Consider the following 18,175-nt stretch of genomic DNA (forward strand, 5'->3'; position numbering starts at 1 on the left):
TGCCACTTATAGAGATTGGCTTAAATCACATGGATAGAAGATGTTGTTTGAAATGTAATTCCAACAGGTGTGATTGAACTATAACATATATTGGTGTAATAACAAAGAACGAAAATAATGTGACAGACAATATTCTTGCCTCATCATTAAGTTTGAACTCGGAGTGGACCTCCTCACTACAGATGATATTGATAAATTCTCTCTCTATGGAAGGGAAGTCATCAAAGGTTGGTGAGTAGAAGATGTTTTTGTAGCTGGTGGGTGCTGCTATCTTATTCAGCTCCTCAATGTCTGCATTAGAAACTCCAACTGCCAGGACACTGACACCTAGAGAGGAACAGACTCAAAACATGATAATCAGGTTTCCAAAGTCCTATTTATCATAAATTCATATCTTTCTACAGCAAAACTCATTGGAAACACCATTTTGGAGCGTTTCCAATCATTTTTTTCTAATGGTTTCACAGACCCAGAGCACGTGCAATTCTGGAGGGTGGCAGCACGTCATCCTGGGCCCTGCCATCCGTAATTAGAACCAGAACATGGGCCACATCCTGCCTCATCCCCAGAGACTCCTGGAACAGTTCCTGCAGAACGTAGCTGATGCCTTTTCCTGGTGGTACACAGAAGTATTACACTTTTGGGAGTTTTACTCAGTTATATGCTGGTACCATGCACCATATAGAGTGTAAGCAATGCACATCTTCAATCCATAAATTATATATACATATACTTTATATTAGCTGTTAGAGGCTGTGACATCAAAAGCAGGACCTAATTAGTGTTATAGGAATAACCTGCCAACTGATGATAGGTGGCAAAGTAGTGAGCACATTTGATTGAGTTTCACTAACCTGTTTTGGTGTTGCCTCCTCCATAACGTAGTGCTCTGAGCGCCCTGAGCACAGAGTTTCTGTCTTTAAAGTCACGTAGACGGAATTCAATTCGAGGCTCATCGCTGTAATGAACCACAGCTATCTGAGAGAGAACACACATCATCAGAACATCATCTAAATTGCATTTAATCATTTCAATTTTAATCTGACTCAAATTTGAGTCCGATTTTTCGGGTGGAATAATGGCACATTATGCTCCTGCTAATGGCACTGGCTTAAGTCTCACTGGAGCAGTTTGCTAACTTGCAGCAGCTATTATCATTTAAAATCCAGTTTTTAGTTGTTATTGTCCTACCACTCAAAACAAACTTAGGGCCAAAGAGCCATATCGTGACCGGAATCTCAAGCTGGAACAATATAAGACAAAGAACGTTTAACTGACAAACCAACCTGTGTGCCCTGAGGACCAATGATAGGGAAGTAAGTGGCCACCCGGAATATGAAGTCTTTCATCTTGATGAAGTTGTTGGCACCAATGCTGGAGGACTCATCCACAAGGAATACTATGTCTGCTTTAGTCTTACCACACACTGAAAAAACACACATACCCTAAATACATATTCACCATTTAATGTCTATAATATGTTTGTATGATGTTGAAACTTTATACACCCTTTATTTTTCACAGTAGATTGTAGAGCTTAAGCAATATCCATTCATGAATAAACAATACCTGGTCCTGATGGAGCTGCTGTCTCTGCACGGAGTGTGGGCAAGCGAAGAGAGGGGACTTCTGCTGCTTTTGCTGCAGGGACACTTGGCTGACCTGGAGGCTTCTTGGTGGTTATGGATTTAGTTGGTGGCACAGCAATGGGGTGCCGGGTGGTCCTCATGACTGTGTGACTGATGGTAGTGTCGGTGATGGAGGCGGTTGTGATATGAGGGACGACTGTGGCTGGCACAGACTGGACTGTTACTACCGGAGGTTCCTGTCCCACTGAGTTGCACAGAAACATAACATAACTGATTAAAAAAAAAAAAATCAAACTCCAGCAGCAGTTGCTGCAGCAACAAATGGGTTTCAGCAAAGGAACAGGTGGTGTTCATTGTTTCAGGGAACTAAAATGATAGATTCACGATTATAAATAGTTTTGGAATATAGAATTGTTATGGATTTACTTTTAAAAAGTTCAAATTATGTTTATATGTGTTTCAGTCTTTTTTACATTTTGTCAGTCAGCTGTGCAACAGTTACACCTGGGAAAAATATTTAGTGTAAACAAAAGTGAACGTAAGAACTAGTTTGTGTGGTGCAGCCGGCTGTGCTTTTTTCATTAAGGTTATTAAGGTTATAGTGCAACGTGCTTTTCAGTTTAATCCCACTGAGAACTGACACCATGTAATTCAGTGTGGACTTAACGTGTAGTAAGAGCAGAGCAAAGAAGAGCATCTAATATAATGCAATCAATATATTAAACTATATTCATTAAGAGCGTGCAGTATGAGTGGAAAAATATAAATACAACTTAAATGTACTTAAATCCTGTGCAATCAATAAGCATAAGTATGCAAGATAGAGGTTTGTCATTTCACAGAGCTAATCAAACCGTTGAAGTGTCTTACATATTCTCTGATACACGGTGCTAATAGGACCCTCCACTTCTCCATACAAAGGTCTGATGGTAAAGATATAAGTTCTTCCATACAGCAAATCCCTGATCTTATAGGAGCTGAAACCAGGACCCAGGGTCTCTGTTTTAGTCTCCAACACTGAAAAGACACACAAAGAAGACGTTGTTGTTGCAGAGCAATCATTTAAATGATTTAGTTTCCAGGAATAACAGGAATAGGAATAATAACCTTCTGAAATAAATTGTAGTCCTAGTAATGAATGGAAACAGTTAGTTTTGAGAATGTCTTTGTTTTATTTTTTCAAGAAAGGTTTGCTAATGCTGAGACTCAATACACAATGCAATAAACACGTAACACGCTGCAAATCAAAATCTTGGAGGACACGATAGACTTGTATTTTTCTTGGAATTTATTAATTAATCAAATTGAATTTCAAACCAATAACAATTTTAAACACGGCGGGGTTATGACAGGGCTCAATGCACAATGCAATACAGCTCACACAGTGTGGGAAATAACTTCTTTGCGACTGAAAAATTGCATGATGGTAACGTGATGATTAATCAAAGGGGAAACTTTGTCAGACCTGAGATGTGCCTCCAGGAGAGAAGGTATCCAGAAACAGAAGCCACACGTGTCCAGTTCAGAACAGTGCTGCTGTCTGTGGTGTTCAGAGCAGCAAAGCCATCTACTTTTGGAAGATCCACTGAAACAGAAAGAAAGATATGGTATGTTGAACTCATCAGGATTGTTTTTTTATGTAAGGTAACAAGAGGCCAGGAGGTTGTTGTGATGCAAAAAAACCCTCTGCAGCTATTTGTGACCCAATGAATAAATGAGCAAAACAATACATTTGATAATGAAACTGACAAAGAAGCTGTTTTTGAAGTGGATCCGACGTGTCTGGCTATACTACCAAACTACAGACATATCTATACTATCTATTTGCTTTACGTATAATGCATAAATATCTCCCTGAAACCTCTGATTGAGAGCCCATCTCATATACTGTTCCTCACTGTTTCGGGCAGGCAGGACTCACAGGTGCGTGCAGTGAGCAGGACTGGGCTTCCCTCCTTATTGCCCACCATGGAAGACACCTGGATCTTATAAGCTGAGCTCTCCCGCAGCTTGTTGATGGTGTAGGTGGTGGAAGCAGCAGATACCACATGGGACTTCTCATCACCCCCTAGAGCAGGCAACAATACAAATCCAACATGTAGAGATAATGAGAGAGTGAAACAATAACATTGTGTGCTCAGTTACAGTCAGAAGTCCACACAGTGATCTATGAGGAGCTATGAGTAATTACCAAAATGATGCACAATGGTAGTAACAATTTGTTGTGATTGAAAAAAATTATGTAAATATCCAAGAAATGTTTTACATCTTTAGTCAATAAAATTGAGAGTGCGGGGACAATACATTTTGTAGTTATTGTTCTGTGTACAGAAATCTGTGCAAACATAGGTAGATGCATGTGTACACGTGTGCATACATGCATGCATGTACAGTATGTAAGTAGGAGGGTGTAAGCACACATGGTTGACTGTTGGTCCCTTACCAAGAAAGGGGATCCAGGAGATTTTGTATCCAGATGCCCCTGATCTTTTCCTCCACGACAGGGTGAAGGAGTTGACTCCGATATCCACAACCTTCACTTCCCTCACTGCTTGGATTGGCTGTGAGCCTGAGACAGCAGCTGAAAAATAACACCAAATAACCATGTTAGGTGATTTTACAACATTCAAATGTGTTTTCAAAAGTATCAAAACACTCGTCCTAATCAATTCCAATCATGATGCAACAAAATTCTGTATAAAAACATCAATAACTTTCATCTGAGCTGAATGAGCTGGTGTTCACACACCCTATCATTTGTCGTTGTAGTAAATGTAACACTTGGAGCTTGGTGAAACACCCTAACTTTGACAGTGATAAAGCGATAGCAGCTCTGCTGACTTAGACACAGGGACTCATACTACGAGTGACAACGACAGGAACTGTGGTTAAAATGGGAAGACCAAAGTACATGACTTGTCAGTCAAACAAAGACAGCACGAGGGTGCTGTGGTACGAGATGAGAAACTTCGTTCTTCCTACCCCTGTAATTACAATGGGGTGCACAGCTGCTGCACAGAGCTTTAGATCTAAAGATGAATCAGACCTCACTTCCTGTACCTGTGAGCTGAGATAAGGAGATTTCTGGTCCCTCTGAGTTGCCATAAACTGCACAGATGGTGATCGTGTAGGTGGACTGTGGGTTCAGGTCTTCGATACGATGGGAAAGAACACTGCGATCCAGGTAATGGGACTGAGGGCTGCTATCACCTGTAAGCATGCAGGTTCATACACACAACACAATATTACGTACAGAGGAGGGATTATCTACGCACACAATTGGATATAAAGGCTTTAAAGTGTCTGACAGGTTGTGTGACAAGTTTGTTTGATTGACCTGTGAAAACATATTAATAGTCCCCATATTGGGCTGGAGCAAAGACAATCTTATAATCACCTGTGTTCCAAGAGAGTTTGTACTCAGTAGCTCCAACAATCGGACTCCACTCCACATCTATGGAGGTACTGGTGTACGACGACACCTTGAAGTTGGACACATAGCCCAACGGAGCTGAGACAGAGGGAAATGAAACATGAATAACCTGTAGCTGTTCTTCTGTTCTATGATATGCAACAAAAAGATTAATGAAAAATGAAACAGATTGATTTCTTTCTCTCTAACCTTTCCTGTTAATTCATTCAAAACAACTGTGGTCAGTCACTGTCAATACGAATGATTCAAATTAAGTTTATATTTTATCAATGAAAAGGACACACAATATTACATTACTTGAGTTTTGTGACACAGAGGTGATTCAAACTAATCCAAAAAGATAAATACAAATAAAATGCTTTTGGACTTTTGTTGTGAAATCTTCAGCTTGACAAAACCAGCATATTGGCACAACTGTGCAGTCGACCAACTGTGAAAATCCATTATAATCACTCCTAAACCTCAGTGGTACTTCAGGTGGGAGGGACACGTATTGAACACTGTTACTCACAAGTTCTGAAGGTAGCACTGATACCGGGTCCCACCACAGGTCCAAACAGCACATAGAGAGACAGGACATACTCAGTATCATGCGCTACATTCCTCATCTGGTACTCTGTGGTGCTGCCATTCAGAGCCAACTGCCTGGGACGGTCCCGACCAACAAACTCTGAGAATAACATCAACATTGATAGCACAGTCACGTCACTCTTTCACACATTTGGTTATTCCTCACTCTCCTGGCCTTCCTCTAAACTCTGGCTCAGCATCAGAGCTCCCTTGTCTGGAAACAACATCATCCTCCTTTTTCCCCAACATTTGTATTTCATCAAAGTGAGTCGCCATGCCACCTGTCACATCCCTGTGGCAGACTGGCAGGGTGGATGGGTCTAATGTAATAGAGCTGGCATTTCAAAAGCTCTTGTCAGAGTGAGACGGTCACTGGGAGAAAGGGATCATTTGAACCAAACTTGGACATGCATGCATACATGTATGAAAATGCCATTTTATCCAAAACTTGCTGTAGAAGGACGCCATTGACATCATTTAAATATACAAGAATCTACAAGAGTCATGAGAACCAGGACATGGTTTTATAATGTAAACAAATCAGAAAGGCTGAAAAAGAGAGAAAGTGACAGAGTAAATCACCTGGGGTGGGTCCCCAGGCCAGTCTGTATCCTGTGGCTCCTGGGACGCTGTTCCATGAGATGACAGCAGTACTGGTGCTCACAGCAGACACCTTCAACGTTTGTACTGAGCTGCTTTCCACTGACACAGAGAAAGAGAGACAGAAAGGGCATCTTCAAATCTAACTAGTCTAGGTCTGTAATACGTTATCCACTCATGCCTGTATTTTTGTTCTTCCTAGAAAGCATCCTAGTTACATGTCTTCAATTTGGTGGAGGTGATGGGGCCCTCAATGTCTCCAAAGATGGGGTTGATGGTGATGGTGTACTCAGAGGCGGAGTGGAGGCCCTGGATCATGTAGAATTTAAAGTTGTCCCCAAGGTTTATGCTCTCTATGTGGCGATCTGAAAGACACACAGAGGCTTTATTTCACAAACCAAGGTTATTTCTTTTTTGCTACACCCTTGTATTCAATTATGTGGCAAAGAGTGAACCACAGTACCTGGGGATTCCCACGTCAGACGGTATCCTGTGGCACCCTTAACCGATGCCCACCTCGCCTGGACGGTGTCTGTGGTGGCGTTTTGGACCAGGAACTTCTGAACTTGTACCAGCTTCACTGTGAAACACACCCACACCCACACCCACACAAACACACACACATACACAGAGTCACATACACAAATTCAATATTTCACTTTAGTTTACATAGTGATCAAAAAATCATAGTAATGCCAGAAAGTAAGGATATTTAATCAGATGTTTAGCAGTAAAAAAGTTTACTTTAAAAGAATGTAATGAAAATAAAAAAGCACACAAATGTTAATTCATTAAAATCAAAGTAAAAACTGTATGGATATTTCTCTAGTGTAACATGAAAATTGTGATAAAGAAGAGTCTTACTGTATGTAATAAACATAACGCTGGTATTGTTATTCTACAACAACAGCACCATGTTGTGGATTTATTAAGGTACTACACCTAGCTTGTCTCATACAAAGTATTACATGACTTTGTCCTGCATGTTGATTAGTTACAGCTATCAAAGCTGTTTTCCTGTCAGTGTTTAGTCCGTGTTCAGAGTTATAAATAGAAAATGAAAAGAACTTGAGTTTGAGCAAGTTGGAAAGTAAACCAATATAATCATGGTGTATAATTATGGGGTTTTCACGCCGATAAACTTACATGTCTTGCCCACTATTGAAACCGTTTCACTTTGTCCTTGGGGGTAAATGGCATAAATACTGATGCTATACTTCTTGTCCTCCTCCAGGCTGTCAATCACGTGAGAAGAGGTGTCTCCAGGAAGCAAGTTCTCATAAGTAAATCCTGGTCGGTTGGCTGCAGAGGAACAAAACCCAGAAGAATACATGAAATATACATTCAAACAACTTGCTAGATTTAAATTATTCATCTTTACCAATGATTTAAAAATACGATTATAAATACTGCAAAAACATGTCTATACTTTTGTGCAATGCATCTGATGTCAAATAATAATAATTGCATGGTGTAATGTTGGCATACATCTTGGGATGAAGATCTTGAATCCGTTGAGCTTCCCTAGAGGATGCGTCCAGCCCAGGCGCAGAGAGAACAGGCCCTCCTCAATAACACGGAAGTTTGACACCTGAGGCAAAGGAGCTACAAGGCAGAGCATCGTTGATCAGGGAAGCAAGGTAAATCCTAATGTGCAGAAGTATTTGTGTATTTTCTAAAAGGTGTATGAGCATGCAACGGCGCGTGGGACCCACTTGTCTGGACGGTGATTGTTGCAGAGTCTCCTACGAGGCTGGGGTAGATGGCGTAGACAGTGAGGGAATAGTCGGTTTTAGGACTCAGCTCCGTCACCACTGCTGTGCTAACATCCGCCTTCAGATCAACCTGTTACATACAGGGAAGACAATGAAAGGAGCTTAGTGTGTGCATGTGTGCATGTGTACGTGCATCTTTTGGTACTGTAACATAATTATCTGTCTTTCAAGGGTTTAACAGTGTTATCATGTAAACAGTATGCACAAGCATGAACACAGAAGCGCAGTTATTGTTGGAGAAATGGATATCATACTGGTCCTGTTAATGCATTGTTGTGGAGAGCCACACAGATGGAATTTTCACAAATCACTCAGGCTGCATTGAGAGATGACTCACTGCATTTTAATGCTGGTCACAAAGGTGACATGCAGTTTTGGTCATTAGCAGTCCTGAGGAAGAATAATACTCAAGAATAATTGAGTGATGTACTGTAGTGGACCTTTTTGGGTGGGAAAATTAGACTATGCTCCGTTACACTCCAGCTCAAATACAATCATGCATATGCGTAATCCCTCACTTGTCTCTGTTGTAGGGGGAGGTGTCCACTGGAGCTGAGAGGGTAGACCAGGAGACGATATCCGGTGACATCTCCTGTGGCCTCGCTCCATGTCAGTCTGAGGGAACTGTGGGCCAACTCGCTGACTTGCAGGTCTCTGGGACCCACCACACGTTCTTCAACTGGCATTGGGAGAAGGAGGGATGGGAAGAAAATATAAGTAAATTAAATATATATGTAAAAAAGGAACAGGGAACATAAAACATGCAAGTTGATCTGAATGTAAAAATCTGTCAGCAAGATAAATCCATCTCAGAGTAAAATGAAAGAAATCTATTAAACATCTTACTTTTCAAGCTATAAACCATCAAAATGAATAAATGCAAACAGCTGTCAGTATGAGGGAGGCTTTGAAAGGATATCTCAGCTTGTTATGAAAGACTTTGCTTTCATACTACGTGTGTATTGACTCACCGGGCGGGGACGTCTTCACAGGAAGAGGTGGTTCTGAGGCGGTGAAACACACTCTGCGTGACAGTTTGGGAAGGATGTTTTGAAGGAGAGAGTAGTCGGTGCCCAGTAACAGGTGCTCCTCATGTGGCTCTGACACAATCCTCCTCAGCTCAGACTCATCAGCTCCCCTAACACCTGGTCACAGCAAAGTCCTTTGTTTGACATCTTCTCTTTGCATTTTCTCCACACATTTTCCTACAGACACCACTAGGGAGAGCTGTGGCATATCAAGAAAAGATGTACAAACACACACACACACACACCAATGAGGTGCGGTGAGGTTCGTGGCTGGTGAGGCACTGACACTACATAAGTCAGATTTACAAATATATGAACCCAATAGAGAAGCTTAAATCACCATTATATTGACAGCTTGCACATTGACTACTGGTTGTTTTTCATATTTCATATCAGCATTCATTACACACACACACACACACACACACACACACACACACACACACACACACACACACACACACACACACACAAGGTACATATTTGATTCCACCGGGAGCGTTTCAGAAGCGGAGCGCTCGCGAGCGCCACCCGCGAAAATCGTGAGATTCCGCGATAATCTGCGTAACAACCAGGATGTATAAAGAGAACAACAAACACATAAAAGGTTACTTTACCTGTCCGACGTTGAATTGCTGTTGATTTAGTCATATTTCATTGTTTTATGAGACATTTTTAAGCTTGGATATATAATCTTACATTCTTGTGGTCAAAGCAAAATATAAGAAGAAGAAAAGTGTAGAAGAAGAGCAACGACAGAACAAGCATAAACCCGACCCGTGGGCTCTCGCACGCCCTCTTCTTTGAGGCAGAGTAGTGTTTGCCTCTCTGTGCTTTTTCACTGCGGTTTAATGTCAGATCAGCAACACTAAATATGTTCTACACAGACGTGAAATACATTATCTATGTAAAGAAAGGACATATAATAAAAGTGTCTACAAATATTACAGTGGTGACAAACAATGAGAAAGCAAAAGACATGCGCTCAACCCAGTTAGTGAGGGATTCACAGTCTGAGGTGAGGCACAGCTCGTCGCTGCCTCACCTCACGTGTCTCCTCTGTTTGAACAGGACATGCGCTAATTCAGAGATGTTGATTATACAAATGCTTGTAATGATTGGAATCATACAGGAATTACATTTATAGCACAGATCAGTAGAGAAATATTAATATTTATTTTATTTTAGCATTATTAGTTTTTTACTTTTCATGAGGCTCTGTCTCACCTGCCTCCCCTGTCCACACGTCCCTGACATACACATACATACTGCAGACATATGCAGCCGTTTCAAACTCTTTGGCACTTATCTCAAGTGATGGCAAAACATAAAGACTGCACCTGTAAAATCTGCACCTGAACAAGATTTGTTTTCTTACTAGCTGTTTGCATGTACAGAACATGCATTTAGATGTATCTGTACAAATGTGTTATCAATTCTATACAGGCCCTAAAGGCATATTGGTTTTGCACTAGTAGTACACTCAGAGCTTCTCTGCGGGAGTGATGAACGAGAGGAGCAAGCCGCAGTGTCAGAGGTGCAGATGGAGGACACTGAATCGTCTAATGAATAATGGCTGCGATTAGCACACCATCGGCTAATGAGCAGTAATTATTGCACCGCTCCCAGCTGAGGAGAGTAAGTTGCGGGCTTGTGTGCTCATAAGAAAGGCTTACTGTATAGGATAAAGAAGCTTTGCTGATGCAACACACGGTATCAGACAGTGAACTTTTACACATACAGTGTAGCTGAATACATATTTAGTAGGTGTTGTTATGTTTGCACATACATATACAGTGCATATACCTGCATGGGTGCACTCAGACACTCAAGAAACAAGAATCTCTCACACGCTCACAAATATCCACACTGAATCCAATGAATTCAAATGTATGACATGAATTTCTGACTGCAAACACTGCAGATAAGCTGGCAAAGCTCGGATAAAATGCGAAGGGCCGCTGCAGTGAGGGTGTTGGAGGAATTCACAATACCAACTTCCACACTCACCGATTGCAAAGAGAGAAATCCCATTGTCAGCTACAGCTCTGACTGCGGCATCGACCTGGTCGTCTGAACGTCCGTTTGTGATCAAAACAACGATCTGTACAAAAGAGAGAGAAGCAAAAAATACGGATGCAAAGTCACTAAACATAATATAACATCATCTATATCAAACAATAACTTCATAATTTGCATAATAATACCAGCATGGTTGAGTAGCTCGGTTTCTACCTTTGATTGTGTGAAAATGTGTTGTGCTAAATCTATGGTTTGTGAGGTTTATCCTCCTAACACACAACATGTTCTTTGGGTAAAGAGAACATATCCTTGCAATCACAGCTACGTATGCACAAAAAGCCTCCACGGACATTTGAGGTGGTTTAACTCATAATTGAATACGTAATTAAATAAATCAAACCCAAAGACGGAAATTGATCATTTGCCCATGAAGACAAATGTACCCAGTTCATTCAAAGTTCACCCCTCAGTCAATGAAGACGATATGATCGATATGAAAATGTAGCTCTGGCTGCACAATTCAATATATCAGCCTAATCCTCAATTATCTGCCTTCCCACGTCAAGTGTGCTGCTGCAAGATGATTCACACGCACACTCAGAGATAGAGAGGTGATTGGAATGCTAACCAGCTGTTTCTATACTGAGGCTACACTACAGTGTTCGACTTTCAGAGAAATTTAGCTGACAGAAATGGAGAGCTCTTGGAAGAGCAATTTGATATTTGATGACGCACTTATGAGACAAGTTTAATTAAGTTGTTGACGATTGTAATTGGGTTAGGGTCCAAAGTTAAGACCAACACCAGTTTGATACGTAATCATTTAGGATCCCGTGGTAAAGCAGGTTAATCTCAGACCATCACCTGGTCTTGTTGCGGCGTGTCTGGCACTGTGGGCACTAGTCGTCCCTTTATCGACAGCCATTCAGCCGATTGAGCATGTTGAATCCGTGGCAGACGCTAAATGTATTGCCTCCACCTTTTCTTTTACTTCAAAACCACAACCACAACCCAAAGGCAAGCAAAATATGCTGCCAGTTGTATCTTTCTACCAGACAGTTTGTATCCCTTTTGTAAAGCAAGACCGTATAATCAAATTCACAGTGGTGTGAAAATAGTACACCAGTTTGTTTTGTGTTTTTATTTTCTACAATGTTCTTTGGAGTACACATACATACTTCTGACTAGTCATTTCCTTTCAAAGGGCCAGAACACACAACATATGCATGTCAGTGGCCAGCTGGAAGGAGTAGTGTGGGTTGTAATCCTGAATCATTTCCCTGATTTAAGCCCTTCAGTTTTTAACGTGCATGAAAGAAGTACCTCCTTTGCTGTACATTTGCTCTTGCTTGAAATTACCTACATACGTAACAGCAGGCCTAATCAGTTTGTGGGGAGGATAGCTTTTTCTATGCAATCCATATACGCAGTCACCCTGGATTGGTTTTCACGTCTTCCTGGTTGAAGCATTGTACCTTTGGGGCATTGTCTCGACTGATGACGGGGCTGAACACGGGGTCAACCAGAAACTGGAGGGCATCGCCAATCCTCCTGGATCCACCCTCATAGGGGAGGTCTTTGATGGCTCTGAGAACATCCTCCAGTGAGCTGTAGTCTGTCAAAGCAATCTGCATCCTACAAGGAACAAATTACAGGGAACGCAAAACTGGATCAAGTAGAAATAATGGAATAGCGAATACAAACATTGTTTTATGTGTATATCTTGTTCGGTTCCTTAGCCTCTAAGCATGTAAATGCATTGTATAATGCAAAAAAAAGAAGTCAACAAAACATTTTGTTTGAGTAATGATTAGTCTTTCTGATGGAACAATCATCTGTGGTAAAGTTAAAGGAGACGGTCGTGATGGCGACTAGTTAAAGGTCTGTGCTGTGTGTAACTCATTGATTTGTTGTGTCCGTGTTTATATTTGAGTTTTACCTTGGCACATCGCCAAAGACAGTGACTCCAAAGCGGACCCCCTCATTGCCCATCACATTATCCTGGAAGGAGGAGACGATGGTTGAGATGAAGTCTTTGACCCTGGTGAAGCTGGTCTGGCCCACACTCCATGACTCATCCACCAGAAACACTATGTCTGCCTGCCCCACCGTCCTGCATGCTGAGGGAAGAATGTGTGAATTAGACTGCGCACAAACACCAAGGAGTGAGGTGCAGAGGAAAGCATGTTCAAAAAATTAAGATAGCTGCATGCTCTTTCCCTAACCTTTTCAATTTTCTTTTTTTAAAAGGGTGAGGCTGGTCATTCCTAAATATCCCTAAGCTGACCACCAGATGGCAGTCATGTTCCATCATGATAAGATTTGTCCTTTTACTTGCTTCTGTCTTGCAGCCAGAGCACCGCACAAATCCCCATGAATGTTTAATGAGACACAAGTGAGCCAAAGAGACTATCAATATTCTGAGCACTCCAGCAATAAAACTTTAGTACAGCGAAGAGGAACGCTTAGAATAATAAGGTAAACACACCCAAAATCAGGGTCAGTCCCCTCGCTCGAGCAAACAAACGCTTTAAACGCAAGGATCTGCTGCGTTTGGCAGGATTCAGATGTGTTTTAATGTGTAGTTAAGCCAGACGCACATAAAAGGTACGCTGATGCATTGACCACACACACACACACACACACACACACACACACACACACACACACACACACACACTCACTCACACACATTCATTAGCTCTTGCAACTCTGTCTCAGATACAGTACTGTGCAGTACTGTACCAGCAAACGTACACACTCCTCACAGAAATCTGCTGCGTGTGCGAACGCCCTCTGAGTCAATATTCTGGCATTACATATGCAATAAACCACAGTGACGACAGCATTGATTAGGCTCGTGAATAAGAGAGAGGCACCACTGATTGTTCTGTAAGTGATAACTCAGCTTCTCTGCTGTCCTCTATTTCATTACAGAGCTTTCCCGCCACTATTATCTCGCCCTTCTTCCTCTGGCTGCAATCCCAGGATTCACTGGGGGAGACATATGTCTCCAGCCCATGGCGACCTAACATTATGTTCTCCCTCACACACCTATACATCTCTGGCCACACACCAAGAAAACAAAATATCATTGATAATATCATTCTGCAGTCTTTCTCTGGTGTTGAGCTACTATATCTGACTACATGGAAGCTTTATTGTCATATTTTTAGCAATAGTGGATTCATCACTGATGCCAAAACACAGTTAAAACCACTGATGCAGGATTCAATGTTGGTCATCTCCACCCTGTGTTGGCCACCAACAATCCTTGCATTCACATGTGGCCTATTCATATATTGGGATACATTTTCTTTCCACATTGTGGAGACTTTGAGCAGGGAAGCAACTGGAGTCTGGTCCCTGTCAGACAGACAGACTAAAGTGGAAAAAAAGATAAATTATCCAGAGGTTTGTCTGTCTGGGCAGGCAGGTGAGAACCACATGGCAAGGATAAGGAGACATCACATGCGAAGGGATTAGGAATGGTTTTCTTGAAGGTTATCTATGCTGATATCTCAAAGGTGGTGTACAACTGTTAGACCATTGATTTACGCCTTAGAGCTAGCTCACTGGATACAGCATATGCCGCAGAAAATTCTGCCAGGAAAGAAAATGCCCACGAAATAATGATGCACTACTGCAAACCATCAGAGAGCACAACTCAAAGAGCCGTCAGGATCAGAATTTATCCAGACAAATGAATGCAAAAGTTCATCTAAGAAGAAAAATAAATAAAGTAGTAGCAGAGAAGCTACAAAGCGTAGGACAGAAATGTTAAATGAGATGTGACAAAGGCACAGTCATTACTCCAAGATGTGTTTTTAGTGACATGTACCTGCCCTGTTGGACAGTCAGGGGGTTTAAACAAGTAAGTCAGTCTACTACTCCTCATTATGGTATGGATCTAATTTGAATTCAATGCAGTCCATTATATCGTTGAAAGATTATGGAGAGAACCACATAGTCACTAACCAGCTGGCTGACAATAAGTTGACACCTGGATCAACGAGAGGGAACAATTCTACAATTCTTCCTCACATATCACAAATTATGACTTATTTTCATAAGTATACGTTGTTTTTTCTGATTTGATTCCACTTGATTCTCAACTAAAAGAATAATTTAGTTTTGCATTATTTTGCATTATTACTCCCTATAATACATAAAATGGCATGTTGACTGACTCTGAACTTCACCTCAGCTCTATTGAGCACTTTTGCATCTCTCTAGACTACCTGCCCAGAACCAAACGGCAGAATAAGAAAGTGAACAAGTAGCAGGTGAACATAGTGGAGCAGGTATTTCCCTAAAGAGTTGGTGGAGACCAAAACATAGATAAGAAGAGAATGAATATTGGCTTGTTGGGTGACAAGAAACATGACTCCAAGTGAATGCTAATGTTGCTCTGCTATCAACTTTATAAGGCGATACGTGACTGTGATGTTTACAGATGAATACTGCTGCCCAGTGCAGGTTTTAAATCACTGCACATCCAGCATGGTGTATTCATTTGCAGTCTTGTGGCCACCAGACATTCACTTGTTGGGCGGTAAAACAAAGTCACTGACCTAAAAGAGGCTAAAAAGCTCATAGAGCTGTAGAGTTGGGTGAAAATTCCATGAAGGCTCCTCGCATTGCACACAGGCATTTAATTAAGTGTTGATATAAAAATATAAATGAATGGCTCATTAATTTAAAATCGACCACATGCCCCTACTTGCTAGACAGTCATATGATGACATAAACAATGGTTACAGTTAAATGGTAACAGTAGTTCAAATATGTCCTTGGGTTATTTATATCTGTCCATGATTCTGCCCAACAACTTTACCAATCACTTTCTGCCAACCACATTCCATGTAGTGGAAATCTAACTTTTGATTGGCTGATTGACCTTTTGGCAACATCCAATAGCACCTGAGGCTACGGTTCTGTATCTAGGAGATGAGTCTGACAGGCTGGCAGACAGAGTGCTGTACTCTACATGAGGCCAGCAGATGTTTAACAGTCTGGAGAGACAGTGGAGCTGGGTTAGTGTCTGCCCCGTGTATCAATCCATGTGTGGAGATTTAATGATGGCGCAGTCGCTCAGACTGTGTTCATTGAGCACCTGCCCTTTCTTTGGCCGGAGCAAATAAGTCCTCTAATTCATGGATCTGTGCACATTGCTGACAATCAGGCATATGGTGTTGACTCAGAATTAAGTAACCGAAGATGCCAAACTGATGGTGCTATAGTATCACGTAGTTAGAAAAAACTAAACACATATCGGAACAAAGAAAAAGGTGACTGAGAGAGTGAGTCACAGATGGAAATTGAATAAATGAATGGGAAAAAAACAAATAAAAAAGCTTAATGGAGCTATATGGATATTTGAAAAGAATATAGAAGAGGATAATTTGAGGCAAATTCATGATTTGTGTGTTTGAGTGTATCCTTTGGGTGTAGGATTGTCAACCGTTACCTTCAGCTTGTGCTGTGACGCTTTGATGAGAGAGAGAAAGGGACAGTAGAACGATCCACACTGAAGAGTGGCCCATACTCTTCCTCCTTCGATCACCTGCTTCTCCACCCAGTTCTTCTTCTCTTCACAAATCCCCTTCTTAATAAATTCCACTCCACAATCATCAATTCCAGTTCTCCTTTCCTGTTATCTGAAAGCACACAGATGAATAGAGAGTGGAAAAACAGCCATTAGAGGCACAAAAAGATAAAATATAATCTGCAATTTTTTAATTTGGAAAGGATTTTCTGAATACTTGCAGTAACACAGTGTTAAATACATGTATGTACACAGAGGTGATGTCTTGGTGCAGAACTTTGAGAAACACTAAGACTTTCAGACATGCTGATAACAAATAAACTTTACATGTCAGGTCAATAAAAGCTTGAAATGAAACTTGGCCATGTGCAACTGATCGTTTGCAAGTATATGGAATCATCCACACTATTAAAGATAAATAGTAAATACAATTATTATCTTCTTAAATTATAATTATTGTAATCATTTAGCACATAAGGTTAGCATAATGTTGCACATCATTATGTGTACATTCCCTGTGAACAGTTTTACAACAGATTCCGATGACGCCATGGAAATAAAAGCATCAAAAAGGCTTTTAAACTGTCCACAACTCAGGTATTAAAAGCAGTTATTGAGTGTAAACATTATTAACATACATGAACATTAAAAGTTATTACACCAGTAAAGGTTGCCCTGGATGGAGGCCACTGTCCTGAACATAATGGTAACAAACTAACTGCTGGGTTTGTACACAATAATACATGTGAATAGCTAAAGTTTTGATTATGGACATGTCAGGATAAAATGTCTCATCATACATCATATATGACTGAAGAGCGGAAAGCATCAGAACTTGAAAATGTTCATAGAAACTGCCACGCTTTCACTAGGCTAATTTAAACTCTTTGTGCTGCTGGTGAATATACCATTTGGACTGAAGACAAAACAGTAGCTACTGGACAGCTTCCAGTTAAAGTAGCATGAAGGGGAGAGATGCACTGTCCTCATCAGGAAGTTCAAGCAGTGTGACAGGTTCAAGGAAGCTCTTGTATGAGTCGACAGGTGCAAAAGATATTTGGACTGGTCAGCCAAACCTCTGGACGATGTTGTCCAAGACTGAGGATTATCTAAACTCCCTGAGGGCCTGCAAGGCCCTGGAACACACAATGCAGAGGTGATTATCTACAGAGCTAAGGCCGGGGCAGCATGGCTAATCGCTTCCGATGTGTGAGTGCGATTTCTACATTGCACTTGGTCAAAAAAATGTAGCCCCGTGGCAAATCTGTAACAGACACCAAGTGTGTCTCATTACAGTTTCCATCAGCCCCTCTGTTATGTTTTCTGTGACACCATAGTGAATTTGTGGTAAAAAGAAACCATGTGAATTATCTGCAATCCAAACTGTAGTGTTATTTTTCTGCTTATACTGTATATATGATCATGTTTTTGAAGCATGTTTTTTTTATGTGTGGGATGAATGGTGACGGTCCATGGCAGCGTTTCAAAGAAATAACATAACATTTAGACGGATGAGTCTCACTGGTGACAGCACAGTTCTTCTTCACAGCAATGTACTGTAGACGAAAAGGGAGTATTAGCTGTTCCAGAGTAAATGGAGGTCCAGTAAC

The 18,175-nt window shown here is 41.2% G+C and overlaps 1 protein-coding gene across 1 annotated transcript in view; it reads right to left on the reverse strand.

Annotated features, from left to right (window-relative positions):
- The window catches only part of col7a1l (collagen type VII alpha 1-like), a 58,022-nt gene extending 41,459 nt beyond the window's left edge, over positions 1-16,563 (reverse strand). Inside the window, exons 1-24 of the mRNA XM_068721396.1 lie at positions 16,488-16,563; positions 12,957-13,137; positions 12,493-12,652; positions 11,006-11,099; positions 8,939-9,112; positions 8,486-8,646; positions 7,908-8,037; positions 7,681-7,797; positions 7,339-7,494; positions 6,656-6,772; positions 6,411-6,557; positions 6,175-6,294; positions 5,534-5,692; positions 4,987-5,100; positions 4,650-4,799; positions 4,033-4,170; positions 3,511-3,657; positions 3,055-3,174; positions 2,460-2,606; positions 1,570-1,833; positions 1,287-1,426; positions 855-978; positions 470-613; positions 140-327 (exon numbers count right to left, since the gene is read on the reverse strand). Of these exons, the coding sequence (XP_068577497.1) occupies positions 140-327; positions 470-613; positions 855-978; positions 1,287-1,426; positions 1,570-1,833; positions 2,460-2,606; positions 3,055-3,174; positions 3,511-3,657; positions 4,033-4,170; positions 4,650-4,799; positions 4,987-5,100; positions 5,534-5,692; positions 6,175-6,294; positions 6,411-6,557; positions 6,656-6,772; positions 7,339-7,494; positions 7,681-7,797; positions 7,908-8,037; positions 8,486-8,646; positions 8,939-9,112; positions 11,006-11,099; positions 12,493-12,652; positions 12,957-13,137; positions 16,488-16,563 (3,468 nt within the window). The remainder of the gene's footprint in view (positions 1-139; positions 328-469; positions 614-854; positions 979-1,286; positions 1,427-1,569; positions 1,834-2,459; positions 2,607-3,054; positions 3,175-3,510; positions 3,658-4,032; positions 4,171-4,649; positions 4,800-4,986; positions 5,101-5,533; positions 5,693-6,174; positions 6,295-6,410; positions 6,558-6,655; positions 6,773-7,338; positions 7,495-7,680; positions 7,798-7,907; positions 8,038-8,485; positions 8,647-8,938; positions 9,113-11,005; positions 11,100-12,492; positions 12,653-12,956; positions 13,138-16,487) is intronic.
- Positions 16,564-18,175: the final 1,612 nt, after the last annotated feature.

This window comes from Cebidichthys violaceus, unplaced genomic scaffold, assembly GCF_023349555.1.
Source record: "Cebidichthys violaceus isolate CVI_PGR_0920_01 unplaced genomic scaffold, fCebVio1.0.p SCAF_27, whole genome shotgun sequence".
Classification (NCBI taxonomy): Eukaryota; Metazoa; Chordata; class Actinopteri; order Perciformes; family Stichaeidae; genus Cebidichthys; species Cebidichthys violaceus.